The sequence below is a fragment of the Tenrec ecaudatus genome, chromosome 12 (genome assembly GCF_050624435.1).
Source record: "Tenrec ecaudatus isolate mTenEca1 chromosome 12, mTenEca1.hap1, whole genome shotgun sequence".
Classification (NCBI taxonomy): domain Eukaryota; kingdom Metazoa; phylum Chordata; class Mammalia; order Afrosoricida; family Tenrecidae; genus Tenrec; species Tenrec ecaudatus.
Genome location: NC_134541.1, coordinates 125369017 through 125389912, shown reverse-complemented (window position 1 = coordinate 125389912; position 20896 = coordinate 125369017). Strand labels below are relative to the sequence as shown.

The 20896-nt window shown below is 53.2% G+C and overlaps 2 protein-coding genes across 2 annotated transcripts; one reads left to right on the top strand and one right to left on the bottom strand.

Annotated features, from left to right (window-relative positions):
- The first annotated feature begins 4366 nt into the window (after positions 1 to 4366).
- DCTPP1 (dCTP pyrophosphatase 1) lies at positions 4367 to 6849 on the top strand. The gene is made up of 3 exons (XM_075528457.1): positions 4367 to 4506; positions 5288 to 5398; positions 6354 to 6849. Exons 1-3 carry the CDS (start codon positions 4415 to 4417, stop codon positions 6655 to 6657), a joined length of 507 nt encoding a protein of 168 aa, XP_075384572.1. The 5' UTR covers positions 4367 to 4414; the 3' UTR covers positions 6658 to 6849.
- A 1222-nt stretch (positions 6850 to 8071) lies between these two features.
- On the bottom strand, positions 8072 to 19666 carry ZNF771 (zinc finger protein 771). The gene is made up of 3 exons (XM_075528456.1): positions 19580 to 19666; positions 19083 to 19229; positions 8072 to 9028 (listed from the first exon to the last, which is right to left on the bottom strand). Exons 2-3 carry the CDS (start codon positions 19218 to 19220, stop codon positions 8219 to 8221), a joined length of 948 nt encoding a protein of 315 aa, XP_075384571.1. The 5' UTR covers positions 19221 to 19229; positions 19580 to 19666; the 3' UTR covers positions 8072 to 8218.
- Positions 19667 to 20896: the final 1230 nt, after the last annotated feature.

Sequence of the window (20896 nt, the reverse complement as noted above, 5' to 3'; positions counted from 1 at the left end):
CCTTGTTTGACTGAAGTTGTAAAGACTATCACAGAGTGGTAGTTACATTCTTTCGTGTCAACTGGATAAACAGGAATGAAGGGGGTGTCCTCTGGCCTGGCAATCTCTCCTTGTGGGCATGGCCTTCTCATGAGGATTCTGGGAACTTCCTCTCTTCCTCCTTGGAGGCAGGACACACTTGCTCTGCTTCACCTTCCTGTGGACAAGCCACATGGAGGCACGCTGATGGCAGCCAGAGCCCTAGAGATGCTTCCACCGCCACTGGATCCACAAGACTCTCTCCCCACTGGCTTGTGATCTTCCTACATTCAGCATCATTACATGTGTTGTGTGAGTGTGAAGAGGACTTTATGGACTCATTTTGGAATTATGGACTTGATCTGGAAGGACTGGGCTGTGTTCTCAGTATACAATTGCTCTTTGATATAAAGCTCTCTGATATGTCTCTGAATTTGTTTCTCTAGTCCACCAGGACTAACACCCAGGGTAATGATTTCAGGGTTCATCCAGGCTTTTTGACTCCAGGAGGTCTGAATTTTATGAGATTTTGAAACTCTGTTCTGTATCCCCCGGCCCCCTTTTTATCAAGATATCGCTATAGAATCTCAGAACAAACGTTCAGTGATGATGACAGCACTATGCAGTTCTTCTGGCCTTGAGACAACAGAGGCAGCCGCCCTGGAGGCAATGGACCACACATCAATTTCTCCCTCTTACTCTCTCTCATAGGTAAATAGAAATCAAGTGCTGCTCCACTTGCAAGCTTTAAAGACACCAGGATGGTGTTGGAACTTAAGTTGGGAGCAGTAGGTTTGTGGAAGGCCGAGGTTTACAGTGAGCTCTGTATCCAGGTTTGAGTCTTTGTTGCAAAGATTCAGCCTCCAATGTGCATAGCTTTGTCCAATCTTGGATTAGTTACTTAACCTTTTATTTCCTTAGCTATAAATGGGAATGAGGATAATAATGAGAGTAATTAACAATACATATTGCTACAAAATCATAGATACTTTTCTTAAATATCAAAATGTGAAGTTATTGTTTCCATCCTTCATCTAGGTCAATATACTTCTGAAGGCAGGCTTTCCAGATCCCTAGGCCTACTGTGAGCAACTCAGGCAGGGTAGTGGGTTATGCATTAGGCAGCTAACCACAAGGTCAGCAGTTTGATACCAGCGACCACTCCTTGAGAAAAAGACAAGGCTTCCTACTCCCAAAGGTGAAACCCACAGGGGCAGCCTTAGCCTGTCCTATCTGGTAGGATGCTGTGAGTCAAAATTGACTTGATGGCAGTGAGTCTAAGCCTTTTTTGAAGAATTCTGTGCTCCTCAATTAACACAGCACAACAGCAGTTCTAGCTTCCTGCAGAGACTGCGGTTCTGATGTCTGAGGAAGATAAAGAGTCCTACAGCACAGGTGGGAAAAGATTTACCGAGAGAATGAGAGGACAGCTTTCAGAGAAGGAGCAGGAGTACTGTCGAGATAGAAAAAGTAAAGTTATTCAGCCCAGCTTTCTGGGCTTTTTCTCACCAATACGTTTTGCAGTTGTCCGTTTTCTTAAAACATCTTCATAACAAGCCCCATGTGAACACCCTGCGTTCTCCAAGAAAATCTACCCCTTCAGAGTCTCAGGAAACAGTCTCCAGGGCCTTCTGAGCTGAACCTTCTGCCTTGATCAGCCCAGCAGATCCACTCAGAAGCCACTGACTGACGTGACTGGACTTTTTATCTTTTTCTTTTTAAGGTAATCTAATGATACTGACAAGTATATTACTGAGAGAACTTGTCTGCAGTCACCCACTGATTGTAGAGACATGTATTTAAATCAATTTTTGTTTGAAGTAAATCCAAGAGCAATACCTACTTACTATTGCAATGAAAATGTATAAAAAATGCCTAAAACAGCTACTTACTTCCATTTACTCCTGAGGCCCAGCCATATCTCAGGGACACTCTATCTTTCTTATAATAAATCCCCATTCTCTTGCTTAAACCAGTTCAAACTTATTGCTTTCGTATGCATTCAATTCTAACTGCTAAATGGTATAACTAAGCCTCAAGGTACCCATTCTTCACTCTGATGATCATTTATTTTCACACTTTCATTATAAACTTTTTTTCTTTTAAATGAATAGATTTGAGGGAGGCGAGGTTTGCAGGGAACAGGAAATGAAAAGAAATGAGATAGAGGGAGTGTAGGATAGCCACAGGAAGAAAGGTGAGAGCTGGCCCTTTGTCTAAAGCCAGAGAATTAGTTCACTCACAAGGTAGAGAGGCCAAAAGAACCACCATTATATGAAAGAGGAGAGGTAACGCCAATGGGCCAGGCGCCAGTGTCGGTAGGCTGATGCCACTTAACTGGGCGGGAAAATGGACAGAGAAAGCTTTGTAAACAGAAGACATGTCTGTTACTGCCTTTGGTCACACTGCCACCGAACCCTAGATCCCTGCTTTTTAATCCTAGGGAATATGGCCGAAGATCTCTTTTCTTTTGTAGTTACCTTCAGCTGGACATGGGCAATGAAAACCTAAAATTGTCAGGGTCTGGCAGGCGCTTTATGAGTTGGAATCCAGCCATATAGTTCCATGTGGGTCTGACAGACGAAGACATGTATACGTTCTGCAAAAAAAAAAATTCAAGAACAACGAAACAAGCATGGTCTGAAACATAGAAATATATGTATTTCACTGAAAGGTCCTAGGAGCAGCAGGACCCACGATGAGACACACAGCAGAGTAAAGGGGCCTCCAGAGATTCATCAGAACAGAAACTCATTGGCTCGGCTAACACAAAGGGATTTCTAGCAGCGTCAGAGGTGGTGTGGCAAGGCAACAGAGTAATAGGAATGAGAACAATTCGATTTCTTCAGAAGAAAACATCATGAAGGTACCCTGTAGCCAGAGGTCTTCCATCCACTCCCAGAAGGCCTCACACGTGTTGTCCAGAGGACAGAACCAGGAGCAGTCTTCCAGAACGCATTCCAGGAAGGTCTGAAACCGGTACTGCAGAAGGGTGGACATTGTCTCCCCCAGAATAGGGCCTAGGGGTGGCTACGAACTGGCTGGGCCTCCGCAGGTGAGCCTTGGAGTTCTGTGAGAGTGGTAATGGTCGGAGCTGAGGTAAATCTGCCGCAGCAGTCCAGCTCACCATCAACTTCTTGTATGCGTCTCCTTCTATATATGCACTTGTTGCCCCACAAGGGGCAGCCCCATGCCTTTGGGTTCTTATATTTCTAAGAGGTGACTCTCTACCCTTTCCTCCACTTACCTATTCCTTCACTTCGACCAAAGGACACACAAAATCAACACCTCACCGCCAACTCGGTGACCCTACAGGACAGGGTCGAACTGCTCCTGTGAGTTTCTGAGACGTTCACTCTTTAAGGGAGTAGGAAGCCCTTTCTTTCTCTCTCAGAGTGGCGGGTGGTTTCAACCTGCTGACCTTGAAGTCGCAGCCCAAGGTATGACCACCATGCCCACCAAGGCTCCTAGTTCACTGGGCTCCGTGGCTCTTTAAATTCCCCGAGAGGGCGAGAGAGGGCAAGCAAAATGTTTGCCTCACTAAACCTTCCGTTGGGTTTTATTTCTGCTCTTCCTGTTGCAAATACCTCAGTCCTTCTCAGATTTGAAATAAGAATTCCACGAGTCTCCACCTTGTAAGTTCTCGAATATAAATGTATGAGCTTGGCATAGGTGTATGCCAAGCATCCGGGAGTTTTGCTTGCTACGTGGTGTGATTTAAGAAGCTGGAGAGGTGGCCAGGGGACAGGTTACAACAGGCCACGTGTGTCCCCGGCCCAAACCCTTTAATCGAGGGCAGCAAGGGGGGCCACTGATTTCCTTATAAACCAGGTAACTCCTTCCAAACGCAGGACGCCTCAGGGGTCACAGCTGAAGGGAGACTACGGACCGGCCCTCGACTCGCTCCTCCCCTCCGATCTGATCCGCACTGTGGCAGGTCCAGGGCGTCCCCAAGCTGAGAAAACCTAACTGCTCCTCGCTTCGGGGGTTCTCGAGACTGGGCCTTACATTTCTAGGTTCTGCACGCCGCGCTCCACCCGCTTCGCTTTGGCGCCACCTGGTGCGCGAAGGGGGAGCCGTGCGCCTGCGCTTTCCGCCTCCTCGGCCCTTTCTCTTTGTCTCTTCCCGCGGCGCCTACATCTTTAAGATGCTCGACGCCCACCGAAAACGGCGAGCGCCCGCTCCTAGAAGCGCCTCCACAAAGCTCCCTCCGATTGGTCCATCCGGGTAAGGGGCGGGCTGGAGCGAACACCCCGTCGGTCATTGGTCCTCCCCTTGGCCCCGCCCCTTGGAGGAGGGGCAGCCGAGGACGCCGGTGATTGGTCGAGGTCTCTGTGGGCTAGGCGCTGGGCGCGTGATTCTACTGTGTACGCGGGGCTGCGGCCGGGTGAGCGGCATGTCCGGGACCGAGGGGGGCGCGCGTGGCGGGGAGCCGGGAGAAGATGCTGTCCCCTTCAGCTTCAGCTCGAAGCCCACACTGGAGGACATGTAAGCCGCTTCTGACCATCCTGGGCTGGGGGGACCGCCTCCTTTCTCCTAGGGGGCGGGAGGGGGGTCCCTCCACGTGGTCCTAGCGGCCGCAGTCTGGTCAGCTTACTTCGGGGGCACCTTCTAGCGCCCTCGTTTGCAAACTGGGCGCAGCAGCGGATACCAGAGGCAGGAGATATGGGATGATGTCCGCGGAGTGGTACTAGGACGATCCTTCTGCCCAGACCCGGGGGACCTTGTAGGACGGATGGAGTCCTGGGGGAGTGGAGGAGCTTTCCTGCTTGCAGAAAGAAAGACATCTCAAGGAGGTGCCCCTGAAGCCACGCTGTGCAAGACGGGTCATTCATACTCGCTGCCATTGAGTCGATCCTGTGGGACAGGGTGGAACTGCCCCTGTGGGTTTCCTGTAACATTGTATAGGGGTAGAAAGCCTTGCCTTTCTCCTGCGGACCGGGCTGGTGGCTTTGAACCGGCTTTGCGGTATCAGCCCACCGCTAACCATTATGCCAACAGGGTAACTCTGGTAAGACAGGTAGGATTTAGAAAAGCTCTTAGGCGCAACAAGCAACAGGTGTTCCTAGTGGGCACAAGGGTAGCATCTGGTCAACGTTTAGAGTGTGTGGAGGGGTGCACCATGTGTTGCAGACCCCTGGTGGCCATACCCCCATTGCATCAGCACTGCCGCACCTGCTCTGTTCTGTGTCCCGACGCCCCCCTGTCCTGTCCCACCTCACCCCTGTCCCAAGACTCTGGGTTTCTTCCACCCTTTGTCTTATTCCAGCCGCCGCCTCCATGCCGAGTTCACTGCTGAGCGAGACTGGGACCAGTTCCACAGGCCTCGGAACCTCCTCCTGGCCTTGGTGGGGGAAGTCGGGGAGCTGGCCGAAATTTTGTGAGTAAAGGGGAGACATCCTGGAAGGGTTTGTGTGTTGCAGGGGAGGAGAGGGATCAAACACCCACAGATTCCGTTTCTCACCACGGTGCCTGGTAGTCAGCATACAGTGATGAGTGGCTTGAAGGGTCATATCCTGGAAGCTGGGGTCTTCAGCAAGGCTGCTCAGTCTGAGAAGGGATGGATCAGGAAGGAAGGCATCCCAATACCAGGGGGCAAGTACATTTACCAAAGAGAGCCAGCAAAGGGCACATTAAATACCCATATAGTCAGATGCCACTGAGGTAAGCCAAACTCACTGCCATCAAGTCAATTCTAACTTCACAACCCTATGTAGGGCAGGGTAGAACTGCCCTGTGGGTGTCCGAGACTATAATTCTTGGTGGGAGTAGAAAGCCTTGTCTTTCTCCTGAAGAGCAGCTGAGTGCAAAGGCCCTGTGGCAGTTTAGTGTGTTTGTGAGATAGAAGAGATTGGCTTTTGGTAGAGTGATGAGATAATGACACTAGAAGAGGCAGGGGTCGTCAGACTTACTGGGCCTGGGCCGTGTGGTCAGGGGCTTGGGTTTTGTTCCAAGCATGGTGGGGTGAGGGCCTAGCAGCAAGTAGACAAAATGTCATGTGTGCTTTTAAAAGACGGCTCAGTGCGGGAAAAACGTCTGTAGAGAAATGCATTCTGCGGTCCAGACTGAAGGTTTGGCCCTAATCAGGGTAGGGCTGGGGAAAAGTGGAATTGGGTCTTGAAGCTTTGTTTGACTAAGTGAAAGATTCTCTCATCTGCTTGTGGGGGGTGGGGGTGGGCTGGGTCAAACATCTGTTGGGGTGTCTTCCCTATCCTGACGTGGCCCAAAGGGAAACTTCTTAGGGTGTGCCCAGTTCTTTCCTGCAGACTGAGGCAGAGTCCCTCCTAGGGAGCATCTTCTAGCGTCTCCATGCATGTGTCTGTTCTGCTCCCTAGTCAGTGGAAGCCCGATGAGGAGCCTGGACCCCAAGCCTGGCCTGCCAGGGAGCGAGCGGCCCTTGAGGAGGAGCTTAGTGACGTCCTCATCTATCTCGTGGCCTTGGCAGCCCGCTGCCGGGTGGACCTGCCCCAGGCAGTGCTCTCCAAGATGGACACCAACCGACGCCGGTATCCGGCCCATCTGGCCCGAGGCTCTGCCTGCAAGTATACGGACCTGCCTCAGGAGGCTGCCTCCAAAGACCAGGTGGCGGCACCTGCAGACCTTACTCCCCAAGACTCTACAGGACAGACATCCACCTAGGGTCCAGGACACAGCACCTGCAACTCAGCACAGAATCTGAGGAGCGGGGCAGGCTGGTCACCGAACCTTTTTTGGTCCTCTCTCAGGTCACGTGCCTGGGGACCTTGGACAGACAGCCTCCACTTTTCCTAATAAAACTGTTTGTGGGCAGCAACCTCTAGTTCTTCCTAGGGAGGCTGTTCAGTCCCCTGGTTTCTCTGGTATTCCTCGCTCCAGGGTAGAGAAGCCTGGTTTCTAGTGAATTCTCCTGCCTTCTCCCTTTTGGGCCTTCAAAGGAGGGTGTATATACTTGTTGGTTACATGCCCAGATTTCAGGGCCAGGGCAGTTTGTGTACAATCTTTGTCTCACAAGAATTTCTACACATCAGCGTTCTCATCTGTAAAAGGAAGATCATAGTCCCCACCTGATAGGTTTGTAAGGTTCAGGTGAGTCACTACGTGCAGAGCGCATAGGACACACCTGGCACATAGTACAGGCTGGGTGAGTCTGCCGTTATTACCCATTTGCCTTTTCAGCTCAGCTGTTACGAACCCAGAACAGGAAGCCGCAGCAGCTACAGCAGGCCTCGACCCCAGGCCCCAGCCTTGCCCATCTGGTGTGATCCATCACCCACTAGCCCCTTGGAAAAAGCAAAGGCAAATTTGTTTGCCTTCTTGGCCTGAAGATAAACTCAAAAAGTCAAACTCGCTGCCACTGAGTTGTATCAACTTACAGCAACTCAATAGGGCAGGGTAAAATGCCCCTTTAAGTTTCCAAGACTGCCGTAACTGTTTACAGGAGTAGAAAGCTGCATCTTTCTCCCTTGGAGGGGCTAGAACTGTGGACCTTTCAGAGTGCAGCCCAACACATAACCACTATGTCACCCGGAAGAACTACATCCGGACTCACTGGGTGTTGATTTAGGACGGGGTTGAGCCATTCTTGTGAGCTTCTGAGACTACCTCTTTTGGAGTAGAAAGGTTCCTGTCTCCCTTGGAGCACCTGTGGGGTTCGAACTGCTGACCTTGTGATAAGTTAGGGCCCCATCATTTACCGGCTGTGGCCCTTCACACTCACTTCCTTTTCTCAAAACTGGCTAGCTTCCTTCACAGGTTGGGGTGAGGCAGAGGAAACCGCTTCTAGGACTTGGGTTGTTTCCACATTGTGGGATGCTGGCCTCACTCAAAAATGCACCTGACTAGGGTGTTTTGAGGATTAAAATGAGCCAACAGGTTAACATAAAGAAGGAAGCGCTGGAAGCCTTTCACAGTGCTGAGTGTCAACCACTGTCACCAACCTTAGCTCTTCGGGGCCATGCGCACCCACCCACGGACGCGCCCACCCAGGGTTTCCATCCCCGCCTGGTTCCAGGACAGTCCCTGGGAGGTGGGGGGTGCCGCTGACCTCCCTTTTTCACCACAGGCACGGGTGGGGTGAGGATATAATACTTTATTCACTATCACAGCCTAGGGGGTGTGCGGGGCCAGTGGGCAGGGCCCGTCGGGGATCCCCCCCTTTCCGGGCAGCCCGGCCTGCCCGCCCTCTCCCAGGCCCAGGGAGGATTGTCCGAGGCCACGGCGCTCAGCTGCCCTCGCACTCGCAGTCGGGGCAGCGCTCGGTGGCCGTGGCGCCGGCGGGCAGCTTGAAGTCCCGGCCGCAGCCGGCGCAGATGAAGAGGCGGCGCCGCAGGTGCGCGCGCCGGTGCCGGATGAAGTGCGAGCTGAGGCGGAAGCGCCGGCCGCACTCGGCGCACGGGTAGGGCCGCTCGCCCGTGTGCGTGCGCGCGTGCTCCGCCAGGTTGGAGCGGTGGCCGAAGCCGCGGCCGCACACGGCGCAGCGGTGCGGCTTCTCGCCCGTGTGCACGCGCTTGTGCTTGGCCAGCGCCGAGCTCTGCGCGAAGCGCGTGCCGCAGTCGGCGCAGGCGTACGGCCGCTCGCCCGTGTGCGTGCGCCGGTGGCGCGCCAGGCACGAGCTGCCGCCGAAGGCGCGCCCGCAGTCCGGGCACGCGTACGGCTTCTCGCCCGTGTGCACGCGCAGGTGCTGCGCGTAGTTGGAGCTCTGCGCGAAGCGGCGGCCGCAGTGCGCGCACGCGTACGGCTTCTCGCCCGTGTGGCGCCGTCGGTGCTGCCGCAGGTTGGAGGCCGCCGAGAAGCGCTTGTCGCACTCGGGGCACTCGTAGGGCCGCTCGCCCGTGTGCGTGCGGCCGTGTTTGGTCAGCGCCGACTTCTGCGAGAAGCGACGGCCGCACTCGGTGCACGCGAAGGGCCGCTCGCCCGTGTGCGTGCGCGCGTGCTTGGCCAGCGTGGAGCGGCGCGCGAAGGCGCGGCCGCAGTCCGGGCACGCGTGGGGGCGTGTCGGGTCGGCGGGGGGCGCGGGCGCCTCGCTCGGGACCTGCAGGGAGAGGAGGGCACAGGTCAGCCCGGGCGGACAGGCCCCAGCACCGAGGCTCCGCAAGCCGCACACTCTGAGCCTCAGTTTCCAACTTGGGAAACCGGCAAAGCAAGGGTGCCTGCCCCAAAGTCACCCCGGTCGATGGGTGGCACAAAACATGCAAAGCTCCCTCACCGTGCCAGTGGGCACCGGGTGAGCTGAGATTATTGCAGAGTGGGCTGCGATGCGCGGGCAACAGAACAAAACGCGTCCTGCACTAACCGCTGAACCTAGCTTTGCAGCCACTGTCGGTCTTGCTCTTGTCCTGGACTCTCTAGGTTACCTAGCAATGATGCCCTCTTCCTGGGTCAGATCCTCCCCTGGTAACATGTCCAGAGTAGCTGTGTTTTAGTAAGTCAGCAAAATCCTGATGGAGCACCTACCACGTACCTGACCCTGCTCGTGGCACCAGAAGCTGAGCACTGAAGACCAAGAAAACCCGTGTTTGGGGGCGACTAGGTGAGCTGGTTTGAGAACACTGCAACTGTAAACACCACTGTCCAGACTAAAAGGAGGTGCAACCGAAGAGGTAAGTGGGGACTCCCCAGGACACAGGGGAGGGAGGCCCTGAGGCACGGCAGGGCTTGGTGAGTTCCAGCAATGGGAAGAAAAGTGGGTCAGAGCTCATTTTGTGAAGGGAGGTATGCGGCCACAGGTGGTGGAAGAGAAGCGTTGATGAGGTTAGAGGCTTGCTGACAACAGTGAGGACTTCTGACTTTGATCTGAATGAGATGGGGAAAGGTTCGGAGACTTAGAGCAGTGGTTCTCAACCTGTGGGCCACGACCCCTTTGGGGGGTGAATGACCCTTTCACAGGGGTCGCCTAAGACCATCAGAAAACAGATCTTTCCCATGGTCTTAGGACCAAAGACACTGCTCCTCTATCCGTGTCCAGGCAGGTCCACCACATGCAGATACGCCCACCTATGAGTACCCGGCGTGAATACTGTTCCCCAGGCTATAGCCTGCTTCCAGACAAAATGTCATTTCTTTGTCAAGAGAAATAAATAGTTCACAGTATGTAATTACATACTGTTTTGTGATTCATCACTATGCTTTAATGATGTTCAGTTTGTAACAATAAAAACACATCCTGCCTAGCAGATAGTTACATGATGATTCATCACCGTAGCAAAATGACAGTGAGGAAGTAGCAACGAACATAATGTGATGGTTGGGGGTCACCCCAACATGAGGCACTGCATGAAAGGCTCGGGGCCTGAGAAAGGTTGAGAACCACTGATGGAGAGTTTTGAGAAGGGAAGTGACCCTATCAGACGGGCTCCCTCAGAGGCTGGGGTGAAGAACAGACTGAAGGAGAAGCCCAGTGAGGAGGCTTTTGCAGTGGTCGGCCAGGGGAAGCCCGGGTCCTCCGTGCTGGGCAGCTGCAGAGAGGAGGTGAGACCCTGATAAAGCTTAGTTGAAGACAGCAGATTTGATGAAATACTAATGACAGGGTCAGAAAAGGGTTTAAGAAGACTCGATGAAGAAACACAAAGAAACGTGTTTTTTACACTATAAGATCAGACTTTGGTGCCTAGGTGGCCAGGGATGGGTGTGAACAGGTCGTGGGAGAGGGATTAGGCATTGAAGAGGAAGGGTGGGAGGATGGAGGAGGGGGAAAAAAGAACCACATTCATAGAGGGTCTAACAGGATACTGTTGATTTTATTTGCCCCGATGGGATGTGGGTCTGTTTACCATGTGCTTCTTTAAAGACCAAATAAAGAACCCCTCCGGATTCCTTACCCGTAGGGCCTGAAATATTGGCCTGCGTGGCTAAGCAGAGAGAGGAGGAAATTTTAAACTGAAATGGACATGCAAGTTCATTTGAAACGTAGGAAGGGCAAAAAACAAACGCCTGCCCAGTCTTTGATCTTAGCAACTGTCAAAGTGGAGTCAGCCTTTGCAGACATTGGGAGGAACAGGTTGGGGAATAAGATCTGTTTGAGATCTCCCTGTAACTCCGGGAGAGGCTTAGGCCAGAGATGGCAGCAGGGAGCTGTGAGGTGGTCTGGGGAGGCCCTGAGCCCGGGTGGGCCCAGCCAGGAATGGAAAGGCGCAGAGAGAACTTGGGGTGCTAAGAGGCGACTGAGCAGGAGGCAGCCAGTGAGGAAGGCCAGCCAGTCAAGTTCAAGCCCAAGCTCTGAGGTCCACCCGTCAGAGCAAGCACCTCCCATTTTTTAAGCTGAGACATTTTGTTCAAAACACAAGCACAAAATCCAAATGCTATTGAGACTTGAAATGAAAAAGAGTAGGAACACCAGCCAGCTTCATGAGGTCTGGGCTTCTACTGAGAAAAGACAAAACCAGAAGGAGAGCCAGACAAGGAGAAACCGTTGGGTACTAACAGCGGGAAGTAATTTATGGACGGCATACGACCCCCTTCTGAAAGAAGACCGCTCAGCCCAGCAAATCGGGGCCACCTGTCTCCCAGACATGAATTCAGAGCCAAATGCCTGCCCACCTATAGGGACGGGCCGTTTGGTCAGCACTGCGGCTGACGGGACCACAGGGAGGGGGAGGAGGACCAGACTGGAAACCACTCTCAGGGCAGGTATCAGAAGCGGTTTTAGGGTGGCGTCCTCTAAGGGAACTCCATCCTAAGTCGGGGTCTTACCTGTGCTACCTTCTGCTCTGAGGCTGCAGGAAGGGAAAGGCTTGACCCTGTGTCAAGGGTCTTGGGAACTTCGCAGAAATAGAACACAGGGCGGGGGGGGGGGGGAGCGAGAGAGGAGCCCTGAGGACCTGCGTTTCCTGTGAAGCTTTGACAGCCCTAGTCTAGGTACATGAAGAGTACATCCTCGGTCAGGTGGTGCTGGCCCCTTTGAGCGCTGCGGACTGTGAGGCTAAGAGAGATGACATTCACATCACCAGGGAGACTCAAAGATGACACTGGAGTGTCATCTTTAACTAGTGGGATAGAAGGCTCCCTGCACGAATACAGCAAGATGGGGCAGAGACTAGACATGCCAAGTCCTCCACATGGAAGTCAAGGTCAGAATGTCATTGGATACTCTAAATCATAAAACTCCCCATGGCTAGGATGGTTGGATTTACCGTATATACCCAGGCATAAGCCGGGTTCTCCAGCACATTTTTAATGCGGTTTTGTGGTAAAATTAGGTGCCTCGGTGGATATTTGGGTGGGCTTTTACTCACGTATATACGGTACATTGTCCTGGCCCATTTTCCCTGGCATTCTTTAAGGTGGCTTGGGCCATCCTAAGGAACTTCCTCATGCCAGAGTTCAATGATTTATGAAAAGGAAATTCTTCACGCAAGATCTTTCTATGTCTCCAGCTCCAGGAAGAGGGGTGCCCCAGGCCCCCAAGGAAAGATGGGTCTTTGGAAGAGGGGCTGAGGGCAGCACATGGATCTGCATTTTCCAATTTGAGGTCTATTGATCCACAAGAGGCGGGAGGATTCCAGGGAGTGTATGGGCAAATTTTGACCTTACTCGGACCATTCAATATTCTAAGTGAAACGCCAGCGATATATCTGCGACTGAAACCTGACAAGTAGAACATCGCTCTAGGCCCTCACCTTTCTGACGCCCAGCGACCAGGCTGCACCAGAGCAGAACTGCCCCCCTGGGGTTCCCAAGGCTGCCAACCTTTACAAAAGCTGAATGCCCAGCTTTGCCCTGCAGAGCGACTGGCAGGGCTGGGAGATGCACTTAGCATCTCCGTGTTTAACCTGTATCATCAGGACTCCGTCTTAAGGACCCTTCGGTGTCTCAAGTCCTACAGTGATTGGACTTTCAGATGCGAACCCATGGCACTCGTCCTGTACCCTGAAGGGACTGTGGGGAGACAATCTAGTGCCATCTTCCTCCTCCAGGGACTGGGTGTCAGGCACCTTATCTGCTTCCCTCCTCTGCAGTGACAGTTCTAGCTGGTAGGAATCACCATGACCGCCGCGACCACCCTTTCTTGAGCACCTGCTGGTTCTCATTTTAAATTCTGAGCCCCATTTCGTAGACAAGGGAGCCTCGGGGGCTGAAGCCACAGCCAGGATTTGAACCAAACACCCGTCACTGTCCCAGACACCCAGGTCCAAGCGCCATGATGTAATTCTGCCCCCTTGACTGAGGCTTGAAGTTGCCCGCACAGCTTGTCTCCCCACTGTGGACCCTCCTTTATGGTCTACGAAATAAAAACATGTACACACACACACCTTCATTTCAAGCAGTCCCAGGAGCCCTGTGGGTTAGGCTTAGGCAGGGGTCCTCAAACATTTAAAACGGGGGGCCAGTTCACTGTCCCTCAGACCCATTGGAGGACTGGACTATAGTTTTTTTAAAAAACTAGGAACAAATTCCTATGCACACTGCACATATCTTATTTTGAAGTGAAAAGCGAACGGGGTAAAAACATCCGGTGGGCCAGATAAATGTCCTCAGCAGGCTGCATGTGGCCCACAGCTGTAGTTTGAAGACGCCTGCTTAGGGCTGCTAACCAAAAGGTCAGCAGTTCATTCACACCAGCTGCTCCGAGGTGGAAAATGAGGCTGTCCTTTAAAGATTGACAATCTCAGAAACCCAATTCGGGGCTGCCAAGGGTCGGAATAAAGGACTTCATGGCAAGGTGTTTTACCCCTCACTGCAGAAGCACATCATCACTAGACCTGTTAGAAATAGATTCTCGGGCCCTGTCTCAGACCTACCACTCTTCACTTTAATAAGATTCCCCAATAGCCAGCCCTACAGGGTTTCCAAGGCTATAAATCTTGACAAAACCAGACGGTTGCCTCTTTCTCCTGTCGGGCAGCTGGTGTGTTTGAACTGCCCACCTTCTGGTTAGCAGCTAACCCCTGTAACCACTGTGCTGCCAGAGCTCCTGCTAGTACACACATGCTGAACATGAAGAAACCCTGATCTAGTGAGAGAAACACTGCCCTGCTTTCAGTGCTTGTACCGCTGGACAAGAGGCAGGTGGAAGGAGGCCGCGAGGCCTCGTGGAGGGGGGGGGGGGCACGCTGAGAGACAGAGAGAAAGCCAGAGCGACCGCTGAGGGCATGCAACTGGGTGAGCCCACACCGTGCTTGTAAGCTGCTGACTGCGAAGCTCGTGACCTACACCTAAATCACAATCTTATTTTTACGGGGGGCTCTTACAGCTCTTATCACAATCCATACGTCTATCCGTTGTGTCAGACAAATCTGTCCGTATGTTATCATCATTTCCTTCCTCCCTCCCCCTACAGTCTTCTTTTTTTTAAATCTATAGCTCTGTACAGTTTAAAAACTGGAATGACAGGGATCGGCTGGTGGAGAGCTTTGAGTACCAGGCTTGGGAGTTGAAAATTTCTGGCCTGCGGGAAACTGCTCAAGAAATTCAGAGAAGACACGAGATTGATTGCATGTGAACAGTGCCCGCTGAGAAAACCCTTTATTTGGCAAAGATCAACGGGGCCCCCCCCTTTCCCTTCATGGGCACAGTCCATGTCTGTCTGTCTGTGCGCCCACTCACACTGCTGTTGGCAGCATTGTCTATAGACCGCTATTCTGTTGTGTTTGACTGTGTTCCTCCTTCGGCCATCCTCTGCCGTGTTCACCTGCTGCTGACGGCCTTCCCCTTCAGCCAAGTCAGTGTCGGCCCTCCAGTGAAGTGACCTGCTCTCCCTTCTCCTCCCACCCCTGGGAGCCATTCGAGGAGGATGCTTTTCATGTGAACTCCTTCGTGACTTTTTGTCATCGTGGCCTCACATCATATTTGTCCTGACGGGCTTATTTCACTCGGCATAATGTTGTCATGCCGGGCTCATCGACAGTGAGGTGCTCCTGTCACTCCTCTAGGGTGCGCACCCGGTGGTGAGATCCCTGTATCATATGGTATTTCTACATCCAACTTTGGGAGGGAGCACCACGCCGTTTTCCAGTGGTTGGTTGTCCCCTTTTATGGGAGAACGCTGAGGCTTTCTACTCCCATACAGAGCCAGTCTCGGAAACCCACGGAGGACGCGCTGCCCTGCCCTACAGGGTCACTGTGAGTTAGAATCGACTGGTCGGCCAGGGAGCTTGGTTTGTGCCACCAGCAGGATCTGAGGCCCCAGTCTCTCCACACGCGCTTCTCGGCATTTGCTTCTCGGCATTTGCTTTTTTCTGAACGTTGCTATTCATGAAGGGGTGAGATGATTAGTTTACTGTTGTTTTGATATGCATCTCTCTAATGGGCAGCTAATGACCGTATTTCCTCATGTTTCTTGGCCACCTGCCATGTTTTTGGGTGAAGTGTCTGCCCATCTTTAATTACTTGTCTTTTCCTTGATAAAGGGCTGATGTTCTCTGTAACTTTGAGAGATTGGTCCCTTGTCCAACATGTGATAACCAAAAATTTAAAAAATCCCAGCCTGTGGGTTCTCTTTTTACCTTTTGATGAAATCTTTTGATGTGCACAAATGTGTAATTCTTAAGAGATCCTACCCATCTACCTTGCCTTCTGATGTCTGTGTTTCAGTACATTCAACAGTATTTATGACATGTACTGGGGTATCTGTTTTCATTGATCATCTCTGTTAGTTTAGGCTTTACATCTAGGTCTTAGATCCATCTTGAGGGTTTTTTTTAATGTAAAAGATAGGCAAATGTTTTATTAAAAAATTTTTTTAAATCATTTTATTGGGGGCTTGAACAATTCTTATCATAATCCATCCATCCATTGTGTCAAGCACATATGTACATTTGTTACCACCATCATTCTCAAAACATTTGCCTTACACTTGAGCCCTTAATATCGACTGCTCATTTTACCCCCTCCCTCCCCACTCCCTTATTTTTAATTTTTTTTTTTTCGGCAAATGGACATCCAGTTTTGCCAGCACCGTTTCCTAAATATCCCCCATCTAATGAGTTTCTGCCTTTTGTCAGACTCAGCTTTCCTTGTGATAAGAACTGTAAGAGCCCCCAGTAAAATTATTTAATAAAAAAAATCTTTGTAACAAATCAGCTTCCCATCGGTGCATGGATTTACCTCTGGGTCCTCCCGTCTGTGTGCTAGTTGTTGTGCCACGGGGGCATCTTTAGATTGGGGTGCGGGGGGGGGTTCTACTTTGTTCTTCCTTTGCTCACCCAGGATCTCTCTTTTCCGTGTAAAGTTGGTGATTCGTTTTTCCATCTTTTTTAAAGAATAATGCTGAAGTCTGGGTTGGGATGGCATTATTTATGAAGATCGCGTTGGGTATCATTGCCGTTTTTACAATATTAAGGCTTCCTATCCATGAACATAGTATATCCTTCCACTTATGTGGAAAGATCTGTTGGATTTTTTATGATGGAACATTGTTTTTGGTTCTTTTTTATTGGGTTTTTGTGTGTGTGTGTGTGTATCCATTGGATTTTAATAGGAAAGAGGGAATACTCTGGGGCTGTTTCTGGACAATGGCTGGCCCGGGGCCTGGATGATGGCTAAGAGCCATATGCTAGCCCCGGAGGGACTTTGGAGACCACCATTTCACAGATGGGGATCAGTGGCTCAGAGAGGCCAATACAGCAGATTAATGAACTACAAAGGGGCTTCAAAATGTTCTTGATCAGAGACTGCATTAATAGTTTCTTGGGGTTATGGCAAGGGAAACGGGGAGCTAATGATAATGATTGGAAGGAAGAAGAAAATATTCTAAGATTGTATTGGTGACTGCACAACTAACTCTTAATATTTAAACTATTAAATTGTACGAAGTGTGGATTATGCCAATAAAACTGTTAAAATTTATAATATATATTTAGGGAAAAAGGAAGACAAGTGTCTCAGGAACATGGAGCCAAGAGATGACACTGAAGTCCTCTTGTATTTGTGGACACTGCTAAAAGTCCGCAGGGTGTGCACAATCCTCCTCCAGATCTGATGCCTGCACTTCTACAGCCGCATCCAGGATCTTATTTTCACGATCCCATTTTACAGATGAGAAAATCGAGGCCCAACAGGCAAACTGGGAGCCGGTAGAATTGACAGTCTGGCCCAATGTCCCCTTTATGATGACTACCCTCCCCCTTCATCCATGCCCTATTTTCCTCAGCTCCAGTCAGCCTCCTCAGGCACAGTTCCCAACCTAACTTCCCAAATACCTGCTTCTCTTTAACCCCTCTGAGACTCCCTTCACAGCTGGTTGCCTGGCCTCTTTCTCATATGTTTAAAAATAAAGAATTCAGTCGTGTCCCCCATCCCTGCTTCAAGGCTCCTGACAGCACCGCACAGATGCCCTAACCTGAGGCCCTGGTGCTGGGCGCCTCACACCTCCATACGCTTGGTCAGCAGCCAAGCGTTTAACCGTCTGTACCACCCGGGGATGCTGTAGCCCAACCCAGTGGGTCCACATGCCGGCCCTGGCTTCCCAGGCCTGCTGCTCTGTGGCCCTGCCTTGGTAGCTTCATCTCTGCCCCTCTGCTCATGCTGTTTCTTCCCCCTGGCAATGCGGTCCCTTACCGTCCCTTCTCTACGTTTGCCAAAGCCCCACAAAGCCTTCCAGGCCAGAGGCAGCATCGTTTCCTCATTGCCCAGACTTTCCCTCCCTTTAGGTCTCCTCCTTACTTCCCCGGTTCACTTCCAGCCGTCAGGGTGCCGTCCAGTGAGATCGCAGATCAGTCGGTTGAAAAGTCTCTCGCAGGCTGACCTAGCCTAAAGACCTAATCCTGAAGTAGAGTAAGGACAGCAGTGGATCCGTCCGTGTTTGCTATGTGCCTGGCATAGTGCTGAGCACCTGACTGAATGAACCAATCCTCAAGACGTAGGTGCTGGTGTGGTGTCTGGTTAGTACATCAGGAAAGTGAGGCACCCAAAGGCCAAAGCACGTGGTAAGGGTTGGAGCCAGAAGTCTACCCTAAACCCGTGTCAGAAGAGGCAGGCTGGGCGAGGTTGATAAGCCAGCCAGGGACCTAGATAGCAGTTTCAGCTGGACAAGGAGGTCTGAGGAGCCAGTCCCCTCACGAGATAACAGCACTTTCTCTGCCTGCAAACGGGCCCCTATACACAGAGGCATCAGAGGGAACCTGGGCCAGGAACTTGGCCCAGTGGGAACCACCCCCAGATGGCCTGCTCTGCCTAGAGGTAGCCAGAGTCTGCGGGAAGCGGAAATATACCTGGTGGGATTTGGGGTCTCTCACTGCCATCTTGTCAATACCCACTCACAGCAACCCTGTAGGGCAGGGTAACCATGGGAGTAGAAAACCCAGTCTTTCTCCTGAGGAGCAGCGGGTAGTTTTGAACTGCTGACCTTGGGGACCGCTGCCCAGTGCATAGCCAGGACGCCAGCGGGGCTCCTGTTTGTGGCCTAGGAAAGGCACTCTAACTCCTAGTCTGGTCTCCTCTTCCAGCTTCTTTCCTAAAAGATAAGACGCACCCTCACGATAAACCTAGTTTCCCGGCCTGGCCTGCCAGTCCCTGCACTCTCACCCGTGAGACAGCAGGGCTGACCCACCTGTCCTCGCTTTTCCAGGTGCTGCAGTCACTCCCGAGCCTTCGGAAGCCTTGCTCCTTCTGCCTGGGCAGTCACCCCTCCTCCTGCTCTCGGATTAGCCAGCCTTTTATGAGCTTCGAAGCCCCGAGCCAGTTACCCAAACTCTTCGGGCCTCAGTTTCCTCATCTGTAAAATGGGACAAGTAACTGCCTACATCCCAGAACGGAGGGCTTAGAACAGGGTCTGGCACGTACCACATGTCACGGGAGAGCGGTTGTCACTGCCATCACCTCTCCTAGCGGCCTCACCTGGCCTCCTCCACCTCACTAAGCCTGACTCCATCCCCCTACCTCTGGGTTTCCACACTGGATGGCAGCTACCGGAGTCCCTGTCATTCCAGCCTGCCGGCCATCAGAGCCCCAGGAAGCAAGCCTAGAGTCTGCTCTCCAGCACAAACCACAGTGCCTGGCACAGAAAGCCAGGGCGTTGTGTAATTTGCAGCGAGCCCGGTGGGTCTGAAGGATGGGCCAGCGGTTAAGGGGGAAGCGGAGACAGGACCCTGGGCTGCTGTCAGTGGGCGTAGCTAGGGTCTCGCCCAGGTCCAGGGCCCTGTGGCACATACCTCCTTGTCCATGGGGATCTTGAGTTTCACCACCTCATACTTCTCCTCGCCCTCCTCCTCCTCACCCTTCACCAGCAGCACCATCTCTTCCTGCATCTCCTCCTCCTCCTCTTCCTCTGCCTGCTGCTCGCCGGGCATCTTGCAGTCCTGGGGCGGGGAGCCGGGTCACGAGCTCAGGGCCCACCCGTACCCCCCACGACCACGACGGCCCTGGCCTCGGCAAGGTGGTGGGTGCACCAAGGGCTTCTCCCACCGGGCCTCGGGTCTCCCCTCGCCCCTCCAGCCGGGCCCCGCGCCCCGGAACTGCCCGGGGCCCAGCGCAGGAATCACCCACCCCCACGCGTCCTGGCATCCACGGCCCTGAACAGTTCGAATCCCCGGTCCCTGAGAGTGGACACCCGCCCCGAGCTGAGTCACGCCCCGGCCCCAGGGTGGGCGACCCTGCGCTCCGGGGCGGGGGGCGGGGGCGGGGGCGGGCGGGGGCGGTGCGCACTCACCAGCCGCAGGCTCCGCGCTCGTGCAGCTCCGGGCCCGGGCGCCCGGCGGTTGAGCGCTCGGCGAGGCCGCGGCTCCGCCGACGGAGGGGGCGGGGCCCCGGGGCGCCCGCCCATTGGTCCGCGCCCTGGGCCCGCCCCGGAGTGGGAGGAGACTAGGGGCCCTGGTGGCCCGCCCCTGAGCGCGGGGGCAGGGCCCGGAGCCCGGCGCTGAGCGCCCTCGCAGTCCCCCCGCGCGGGGCCCCGGGGCCGCTCCAGGGTCGGCGCGGAAGGTCCTCGCGGCCCCGGGTCTCCGGCCGCCGGCTCGCGCGCGTCTGCTCGCCCGAAACCGGCCACGTGCGCCCCGGCCCGGGCCTGGGCCTCTGGCTGGCGCCCCGCCCGGAGGGCGGACCCTCGTCTCCGCTCCCCTTGCATCCCTGCCCTCCGGGCTCTCCGCCCCTGGCGCCCCGGCTTCGTGGAATCGTGCCGCGGGCACCCATCCTTCGCCAACCAGCCACCCTCCCAGCGCGCGGCCGCGCCGGATCTGCATACCGACCGGTCCAGGAGCGAGGAAAGGGATTTGCCCGCCTTACTCGGGAGCTGAGCATCCCTGCCGTCCGCCGTCGGAGTGGACACTGGGTGGGCCGCGAACCAAATCACACAGTATCTTGTCTGGCAGTGGCAGGGACTTTGCTACTTACATGGTCGCCGTGCAGAGGGGGCATGAAGAAGGGGAAGACTCGACAAGATGGATGGGCACAGTGGCTGGCACCAGACGGGCAGTATTTCGTTCAGTTGGAGATAGGCTCGCGATTAAGTCGGAAGCACCTAGCAACAAGGTTTACCGCACAGTATTTTTTTAGGTTTAGAAAGGGAAGGAAAGGCTTACTTTAAAAATCCTGTATTCGTTTTCAACACTCGAAAATGTAGGTATTTTATGTGAAAGTCTGAATTTCCCACTTGTTCTGTCGAAGCAGATGTCTCGTTCACCCATTTTCTGGATGGACATTTAAGAGAAAGAGGCAGGGTTTAGAAAGTTTCAATCCATCCGTAGAGCCCTGGCAGTGCTACCACCCAGTGGGCCATTCCAAGCCACCAGCCACTCTGCAAGAGAGGGGTGAGGTTGTCTGAGACCTAAAATAAAGATGTTTGGTCTCCAAAACCCTTCCGAGCAGTTTTCTGCCCTCTAGGGTCTCAGAGGCTGGATCCACTCCACCCCGGTGGGCTTTTGCTCAATAAAGAAAGTTCTGGTGGTTGCCGCCATCTGCAACATTCAGTGTTCAACCGGCCAGCCCGTTCATAGGACAAAGTTGAGGCTGTCTGCCTGCCCCCAAATGTTGA